This window comes from Octopus bimaculoides, chromosome 2 (assembly GCF_001194135.2).
Source record: "Octopus bimaculoides isolate UCB-OBI-ISO-001 chromosome 2, ASM119413v2, whole genome shotgun sequence".
Lineage (NCBI taxonomy): Eukaryota > Metazoa > Mollusca > Cephalopoda > Octopoda > Octopodidae > Octopus > Octopus bimaculoides.
This window is the reverse complement of record NC_068982.1, coordinates 85,495,028-85,505,152: the sequence shown is the minus strand read 5'-3', so window position 1 is coordinate 85,505,152 and position 10,125 is coordinate 85,495,028. Positions and strand designations below refer to the sequence as shown.

General features: G+C 35.2%; 1 protein-coding gene across 3 annotated transcripts in view; it reads right to left on the bottom strand.

Annotated features, from left to right (window-relative positions):
- Positions 1–10,125, bottom strand: part of LOC106881831 (mitogen-activated protein kinase kinase kinase 5) — a 147,057-nt gene that overhangs the window by 91,934 nt on the left and 44,998 nt on the right. For all 3 annotated transcript variants that reach the window (XM_052978404.1, XM_052978405.1, XM_052978406.1), the window contains one exon: positions 7,849–8,035. In XM_052978404.1, the coding sequence (XP_052834364.1) occupies positions 7,849–8,035 (187 nt within the window). The remainder of the gene's footprint in view (positions 1–7,848; positions 8,036–10,125) is intronic.

The window sequence follows — 10,125 nt, the reverse complement described above, 5'->3', positions numbered from 1 at the left end:
GTGTGTATAATTGTGTGAATGTATATATATGTGTGTGTATGTGTGTGTGTGTGTATATATATATGTATGTATTTTTATGCTTTTTTATGCCCAGGTGTTTTAATGTGTTTATGTTTAATAATGTGATGATATGGGGATTTTATAAAGTTGCTTGACCAACTAAGATGTTTTATATTTATATATTTCATCATCATCGTCATCATTGTTTAACGTCTGCTTTTGGATGGTTTGACTGAAGACTGGTGAGCCAGAAGGCTGCACCAGGCTCAATCTGATCTGGCAAAGTTTCTACAGCTGGACGCCCTTCCTAATGCCAACCACTCTGAGAGTGTAGTGGGTGCTTTTATGTGCCACCGGCATGAGGGCCAGTCAGGCAGTTCTGGCAACAACCATGCTCAAAAGGTGATTTTTACATGCTACCTGCATGGGAGCCAGTACAGAGGCATTGGCAATGACCACGCTCGAACGTTGTTTTTCATTTTTCATGTGCAGGTAAGGTGACACTGACAACAATTATGCTCGATGTGCTTTTAATGTTCCACTGGCACAAGTACCAATCAGTCGGTACTATCATCTGCCACGTCAGCGATTTTGATTTTGATTTCACTTGCCTCAATAGGTCTTTGCAAGCAAACTTTATTGTCCAATGAATGAGGGGTACTCATAAGTGGGCTGGTTACACCCACTGGCATAGACCACAGGTTATGGTCTCACTTGACTTTTTGGGTCTTCTCAAGCACAGCATATCTCCAAAGGTCTCGGTCACTAGTCATTGCCTCGGTAAGGTCCAATGTTTGAAGGTCGTGCTTCACCACCTCATCCCAGGTCTTCCTGGGTCTAGCCCTTCTACAGGTTCCCTCAACTGCCATTGTGTGACATTCATTCACAACACATGACCATTCCAGCACAGTTGCCTCTCTTCCACACCACATCTGATGCTTCTTAGATCCAATTTTTCTCTCAGGGTGCTTACACTCTGTCGTGTATGCACACTGACATTACACATCCAGCAGAGCATACTGGCTTCATTCCTTGCAAACTTATGCATGTCCTCAGCAGTCACGGCCAATGTTTCACTGTCATGTAGCATGGCTGTTCATACAAATACGTCATACAGTCTACCTTTTACTCTGAGTGAGAAGCCCTTTGTCACCAGCAGAGGTAGAAGCTCTTTGAACTTTGCCCAGACTATTATTATTCAAGCAGCTACACTTTCAGAGCATCCACCCCCGCTACTGACTTGGTCCCCCAGATAGCGGAAGCTATCAACTATTTCTAGCTTTTCTCCCTGGAATGTTACAGAAGCTTTTCAGTGTTTATAGCACCTGAGCATTTGCTACATACAAAAACTATCTTCCCAGTTAGCCTTCCTTTGATATTGCTGCACCTCTTATGTGTCCATAGCTTACACTGGGTACATCTTATGGAGTTTCTACCTACACCTTTTCTACAGATCGAGCAGGGCCATCCACCTGAAGGGATTTGTGGTTTGTCTGCCTTCCTACTTATTAAGACTTTGGTTTTAGCTAAGTTGACTCTAAGGTCCTTTGATTCTAATACTTGCTTCCACACCTGAAACTTTTCCTCTAGTTCTGATAGTGACTCAGCAATTAGAGCAAGGTCATCAGCCTAGAGGAGCTCCCAGGGGCATCCTGTCTTGAATTCCTGTGTTATTGCCTGGAGGACTATGATGAATAAGAGGGGGCTGAGGACTGATCCTTGGTGGACTCCAACCATTACTCGGAATTCTTCACTGTACTCATTGCCCTCACCTTACTAACAGCATCCTTGTACCTGGCTTGCATAGCTCTCACTAACAATTCATCTATCCCTAGTTTCGTCATTGACCACGAGATAAGGGATCAGGGGACCCTGTCAAAGGCTTTCTCCATGTCAACAAAACCCAGGTACAGAGGTTCATCTTTGGCTAGGTATTTTTCCTGTAGTTGTCGTACCAGGAATACAGCATCAGTGGTGCTTTTCCCTGGCACGAATCCAAACAGCATCTCATCTAGACTGATTCTCTCTTTAATGAGTTAGCTATGACCCTCTCTGTAACTTTCATTACCTGATCCAACAATTTGATACCTCTGTAATTATTTGTATCTAAAGCGTCACCTTTAGCTTTGTAACAGTTGACTATAGTGCTGCTACACCAGTCATTGGGTATGACCCCTTCATGTATCAGCTGGTTAACTATATGGCTGACTAGGTCATAGCCGACACTGCCTGATATTTTGAGCATCTCTGCAGTGATTCCTGATGGGCCAGGGGGCTTTCCCTGTCTTCAAACTCTTGATTGCTTTATCTACCAAGGTACTGTCAACTTGGATAGCTGGTCCCTCTGTTGAGTCGACATTCGGTAGACTCTCTTTCTCCCATTCATTCTCTTTATTAAGAAATCTATCGTAGTGGCATCTCCAAACCTCTCTGTTTGCAGCCTCATTTAATGCAAGTGAACCATCATCCATACAGACACATTTCTTTTCTACAATATATATATATATATATATATATATATACACATATAGAAAACAAAGTTATTTTATTCCACAAGGGTAGAAATATAGAAAAAAGAAGTTGAGAATGCACTGAGATTCATTTAGATTGTTTGTTCTTAAATTTTTAAAGATTAACTGGTTTCTGGTTTTCAGAAGTTGAGCTATGCTGCAGCTATCTCGCTTCTGACTGGAGTCCAAAAATTCTGTTGTTTTTATATAGAGAACATGGGTCAAATTAGTGTCTGCTTTGGATACAATTTGATTGGATGATCACATGATTAGGTTTTGAAATTTTCTTAAGTCCCTGCTCTGTCTGTTCCTTGATGTCACATGAAAATTTGTTTGGCACCATCACTTTAAGTTGTAACAGTTAAGTGACTGTGTCTAGTAACAATCCCAAACAATCAGTTAACTTTCTTGTACAGGTATATACAGGACATATCATAAACTTAATACAAACCTTAGATACATTCACAAAAATAGCAATTCCCCAAACAGTATAACTCGATCTATAGTAGAAAATATATCAACCCACATTATTAACCTCTCAGCAAACGAGGAAGTATTTAAACTAAATGAAGACTTTTATAATTTAGCATTAGAGAGGGCAGAATATAGAGAAAAATTAACAGTAGTAATAATAAAAATAATAACGGTATTATTTCTTTGACGGTAGTAATAATAGAAATTAAATATGTAATGGGATGAACCATCCTGACAATAATCAAAACAGAATGCATAATATGAAGAACACCACTAACCAAAAAGTATAGACAGTAGGAAGAGTTATTGATAGGAAGTCTGTGCAATTAGAATATAACAATAGAGTACCTAGAAACAAAATGAGTAAAAATTTACATGAATCTATGCCAAATAAAGTACAAAGTGGCTTAGATATGAATGGACCTACTAAGTGGTCCCATTCAGATAGGGGAAGTAAACAATACATTAGCTCTATAAATAGTACTATACAAATAATAATGTCAAATATAACAGCAAACAAACTCAATGCCATAATAAGAACCAGATAAATAGATTACAGACTTTTACAAAAAGTTTAGGTTGAAATAGAAATATATAACTCAATAATATAGATACCTCTAGTTATATTGAATGGTATATAATTCGCTAAGGAAAACAAATAATTTCCAATATACCAAAATTGTTTTATTCAGCACTGACTAAACATTTTCCAAAAGACAATAAATACTATAGAATTTTTAATAAACATAGGATTAGATTAACTTTTTCTAATAGCAAAAATCTAGCACAGATTATAGCAGCACATAAAGCTAGTAAAATTAGCAGTTTTCATATGAACAATAGCAATAATAGTAGCCAGAATTATAGTTATAGATCAATAAATAGCAACAATGTCAACATGAGCGAACAAACCATAAGCGACACAACTAGGTATCAGGATACGAACTATGGTTTGACCACCAATAAAATAGAAGAGACCTGAGTGAACTTCCCCATTAGCCTGGAAGTAGATGTGAATCCTAAAAAGCACAGTACTCAAAATGTTGTCTACGTGCAACAGACTAATAGCTTAGAAGATAGACAGAAAAATATAGAAATCACATCTAAAGAATGTGAAGTGGATATTATTAATAGAAGTAGCTGAACTATTAAATGCTACTGTACAAGGAACAGGGTCTGTCTGCTTAACTCTAATTGTAGGCATAAAAATATCATATACAGATGTAAGATTACCTCAGAGAATAGAGAGTATTTCTATATAGGAGTTAGCTTATGTTATATATAGGAGTTAGCTTATGTTATATTAAGCAAAGAATTGCCAATCATTTAAGTTTGCTTAGAAATAGAAACAAAATGAATATTACCAGCCTTAGTAAGCTGATTTTGGGTACTAAAAGATAGTGACAAAGTATTTTCCATTGCTTGGGAAATAATTAGTAAGGCAAAACCTTATAAAACAGGCAATAATAAATGTGACCTTTGTGTGGGAGAAATGTACCAAATTTTCACTTCTAAATTTATTCTTATAAACACTAGAGAGGAACAGGATATGAGACAATTAACTGTAATATAAATGAACATTTTAGAAATACGATTCAGTTGTAATACAAGTAGAGGTGATTATAACACCAGAATTCGATTCGATTCAAAAAGTAACGCTATCACCTTCAACTGAATACCAATGCAGGAAGCTTGTTTGAATTAGTTCACTTTGGAAATGTTGTAAGTGATGGACTCTTGATAAAATTGCAGCAACTACAAAGCATAATTGCATACAGCAAAGTGCAGTCACTGCAGTAGAAACATATGTTGGTCATTGTTATATATGCTGCAGAAAACTTGGATGTGAATAAACAAGTTTTAAAAAAAAAGTTTTGGATGTGAGTAAAACTCAATTCTCCTCTTGGTTTTCAGTTATATTTATATATATGTATGCCTATGTGTGTGTGTGTGTGTGTGTGTGTGTGTGTGTTTGAATGTGTTCATATATGTATGTATCTGTGTGTGCATATAAATATATATACATATATATACAAGAAAAAAAATGTATATATGGGTATATATATTTTGTGCACATGAATATGTGTGTATAATATATAAGACATATCTGTATATCTATCTTTCTATTATCTGTAATAGCTCAATCTTAATTTTCATGAAACACATATTACCATAAATTATATATTCATTTACTATGTAAAACTTACTTCATATTATTTTTTAAAACCTTTTTAGTTATGAAAACAACGATTAAAAAACTTTGGGTCTCTTCTTTCACGTGTGCACATTTTGTGTGTGTGTGTGTGTGTTCCAGTTATGTACAATAAAATGTATGCATATACGGACAATATATGTGTACATGTTTCTATGAGTGTCTACTCATTGATGTATAAATGCTATTACTATTATTATTTCTTTTGCTTTGTTACCTGCTAAAATTGTATACAAACATATCTATATTTCAACCCTCTCTCAATGACAAAATTATACCTTACTGCTTTATATATTTTGTTATACAAACATTTGTATTTTTTGTTGTGTCAAAAAGATATATGTAACTATAGCATTCTTTGTTTCAATTCAGCATGTGATGATGTATGTATGTCTAAATATAAGTGTATATGAATATTTGTATATTTGTCTGTATGAGTGCATGTGCACAGGTGTGTAAGTATGCATATATGTACATGCATGTGTGCAAATATGTACATATATATATGTGTGTGTGTGTGTGTATGTGTATATGTGTGTATGTAGAAGTATATGTGTGTGTATATATGTATCATCCAGACTGTTGGCATAGTAATGAAGCTATAGCATGCAGAGTGAAGCTGCTTGACACAGATTGACCACAAATTCTGTTGTGCATGCACCACTAAGTTTTAGTGTTCTAGCTCACTTCTACTGTGCTTGGAAGGAAAGTGTGTAGTGTGTGATCATCAGATTGACCATGACAAAGAAAGTTCAACAGAGAATCAGCATCAAATTTTGCCAAAAGCTTGGTGATAACTGTTCAGAGGCCTACGCAAAGTTTTCAAAAAGTTTTCACCGTTCTTGACACAGTCAAGATCTTGTGCAACTGAAACCCCAGTGTCTTTTTGGTCAGCTGAAAACAGTTTTGGCACAAACTTGGCAGACACATGTCTCATACCCAAATGGACTAAACTGAACCGTAACTAATCTGCACATTCTCTGATAACTCACGGATGGTGATTTGATGATCTCTCCTCATATCTGCAAGCACATCTGCAATGTTTTTCTCAGTTCTTCTGGTTGTGGGTCTCCCAAAACGTTGGTCAATATCGACATTTTTTGAGCCATCTTGGAAATGTCTGAACTACTCATACACTTGTGTGCAGCTCATACACTCCTCTCCATACACTTTCTTCAACTTTGTTTAAGCCTCTGAGAAGGTATTGCCATGGCAACTTTCTCCGTTATGGTCAATGTGATGATAATATGCTACACACCTTCCTTCCAAGCACTGTTATAAACAGTGGAAGTGAGCTAGAGTGTTAAAACTTAGTGTGCATACACAACAGAGTTTAAGGTCAATCTTTGCCAAGTGGCTCCACTCTGCATGCTTTAGCTTTGTTACTATGGCAAGTCTGGATAATTATTGATCAGACCTCGTATGTATATATGTACTTGTATATAAGAATATGTGTATTTAGATATGTTTGTAAAGATCTACAAATATAGACTTGTTTATATCCATTATATTTATAAATGTGTAGGTGTGTGTGTGTGCATCTATGTATATATGTGTATGAATCTCTTTTTCTGTAATATCAAATTTGCTCTTCCTTCATTTACCCCAAACTGTCTATACTCATTACTAATCTTATAATAATTCTACTTGTCATTGCGTTACTTAGGCAGAAGCAAAGAGACAGAAAGAGGAAGAAAGAAAAGGAGAGAGAAGTGTCCATGATGTAAGGTAGGGGGAACGTAATATTTATAATGTGGTTAAAAAAGTTAGTTGAAAGTAGAAGAGGGGAGTTAAAAACAATTTTAGCAGAGGGGTGATATTGATGGTGAGGTTAAAGAAAGGCAGATAGGCAAAAGAGAAAAGAGGAGAGAGAGGAGAAAGAGAGGGGAGTGAGAGAGAAGAGAGGGAGAGTTGAGGATGGTGATGGTGTTGGAGGCAGTGGTGACTGGATAGTAAAAAGTGCATTTTCTTTTAATTGAACTGTTTTTGTATATCACCTATCACTTAATGCATGTGCATAAGTGTAATTCAGCAAAATATTCATGGTTATTTATGTGGCAGATATTCGCAATTTAACTAAAGGTTGTATCATATGTACAGGATATTTCTTTTTTTTGTTTATGGAGAAAATGGAAAAATAAGAGTGAATATTTATTTTATGAGTGGTGTGTTTTAAGGCTATAAATTTGTGCATAAAGTATATAAAGTGTATTAAGTAATCATTCTTTCAATTTCTTTCACTTTTCAATGAGTAGCAGATAAGCAACTATTTTTCCATACAGACACAACAGTGGCTTTGCTTTCAGGTCTTTTGGATAAAGTTTACCATTAATTCTGTGAAATATTCATGGGTCCCGCTAGTTGAATATAAATGTTTCATTTAAATGTAAAAAATACAGCTTAATAATGTCAGTTATTTTACTAAATACTTCATTTTTTCAAAATTAACTGAAACAAAGGTAATAAATGTATGGTAACAAAAGAGTTAAAGGCATGAGTGGTAGAGATAGGGGGCTGAGCATCACGAATAAAATGATAATAGATTATGACAAATAGTGAATCCCCCCCCACACACACACACTACAGATCCATTCATTGCTACCTGCATAGAAAATATTTGTTAAAAAGATAGTGAAATGATATTCACTGTACCTCTGTGTGATCTGTATTGAGTATATTCAATAATTTTTCTCGCTGTTCTGAATCCTTGAGTAGTAGGTAGAATTTGCTAGAGTAACTGTTGGTAGCATTATTTGGAGAAGATGGATATTGTGAACTCAGAGCATCATCCCGCAAAGGGTCAGATGTTGTTGAAGAGGTAGAACGATGTAATTGAACACTGAAAAGTATAGAATAAAACAGAAATTTTGTTTGAAGAATTATTTTCCCATATCCTTGTAGATTTCATTGACAATATTTATTCGAGATTTCATGTAATAAGAGGGTTTAATGTAATTAATGAAGTGTTCATTTTCAATTATTTACTATAAAAGCAAAAATAACAACAAAGATTTATTTCATTTGATTAATTCTGGAACAAATTTAATTATCAATATTATTATATAAAGATTTATTGGAATATGTTTTAAACAACATAACAGTAACTCAACCAAGAGAAAAATCAAAATAATTAAACAAGAAATTAAGTAAGTATTAGATAAAAGAAATTCATGGTGTGTAAATTTAAATTTAACATGTTCCTGCATGCTGGAACATGACAAACATTTACTATGAGACTCTTACAGAAAAAATTTCTTTTGCATGTAGGAACGTATTGATACAAGCTCAAAGTGTTATCAGTAGACGGCAAAACACAGTTACTGAATGATTTTTTGATTCCTCAGTTGTCAGTGGCAAAAATCATACTGAAACATGTCATGCAGTTCATTGATATCATTCAGAGATTGGGGTCACTGCTTTTGCAAATAAGATCAATAAGGAGAATTCCATGTTCTAGTGCAAAGGAGTATGTTGAAAAGATAAATGTACACATTACATCCATTATTATTTACTTATAATACATTTTTATGTAGAAACAAAACTAGAGGTCTTTTTGTGCTTTTACAGAAGGAAATTGGGTAGTTATGATATTTGTGTCTTTCCACAGGGTAATAGCATGGCATATACTAAGTGAAAATGTATCAGCTATTAGTTGAAACTAGACCATGGACTTAGGTTAAATGGAAAACTGGTCCATCAACATTTACAATATTTATAATTAGCACTGGTAATATTTACAAGGAACGACATAGAAAAACAAAATGACACCAATGAAAACTCTTGAAATATATCAGAAAAAGATATGAACTGAAAATACAATTAAATAAATATGGCCCCGTATGCATGCACAAATGTAGAGATATATATTAAAGTTTTGACAAAGGGAAAAAGGTAAAGAAAGTTACTTGGCATGTGATTCCATAGCACCTTGATCGATGGTCTTCCACAACTTAATTAAAGACATGTGAGTGAAATTTTTTTATTCGATGGAAATTGCATGCAAGCCTGCCATATACTGTCATTGTTTTAATGTCCATGTTTCCATATATGCATATGTCAAATGGAATTATAACAGGCAGATTTTCTACAGAGGGATGCTTTCTCTGTCACTAACCCTCATCTGTTTCTAAGCAAGGAAATATTTCCTCTTGGCTACACAGGATATCATAAAATATTGGAAATAAATGACACCTTGTGTATGACAATGACAATTATTTACATCTATCAGTTAATGTCAAAACCAGGAGACACAAAGACACACACCTACACACACACGTGGAACCTTGAGCAAGTGTTTCTGCTATAACCCAGGGCCAAACAGTGGATTTAGCTGACAGAAAATGAAAGAAACTTGCTGTGAGTGTGTGTGTGTGTGTGTGTGTGTGTGTGTGTGTGCGTGTGTGTGTGTGTGTGTGTGTGTCCTTGCCTTGCATAATAGTTGTAAATGATTGTCACTGGCATACAAGCAGTGTCACTCATTTCCATTATGATGCGTGAACATGTCTGACCATCAAGAAATATTACCTCACATGAAAAGAGGTGACGGTTGGTGACAAGAAGGATATTAAGCTGGAGAAAATCTGTCTCAATAAATTCAGTTCAACCCAGAAAAGTGGACATTAAAATGATGATATATGTATGTGTGTATGTGTGTGTGTATGTGTATATATATATATATAACAGTAACATCCACCCCTAGGGGTCAGCCACACTTAAGTGGCAATATACTACACTTTATCGTGCAGTTACTGTTAATACTTCATTTAGAGAATTAACATTGCTTGTTTTCACCTTTTCGATATCAGTGAAGAATTTCACTTGAAAAGAAGATATAAGATTGCCAGGTTTTTGTCTCTCTCACCAAGGTCAGCGGCTATCGGACGCCGACGAAGGGAAATAACCCTGAAATCCGGATCCGTTCGTGCTGCA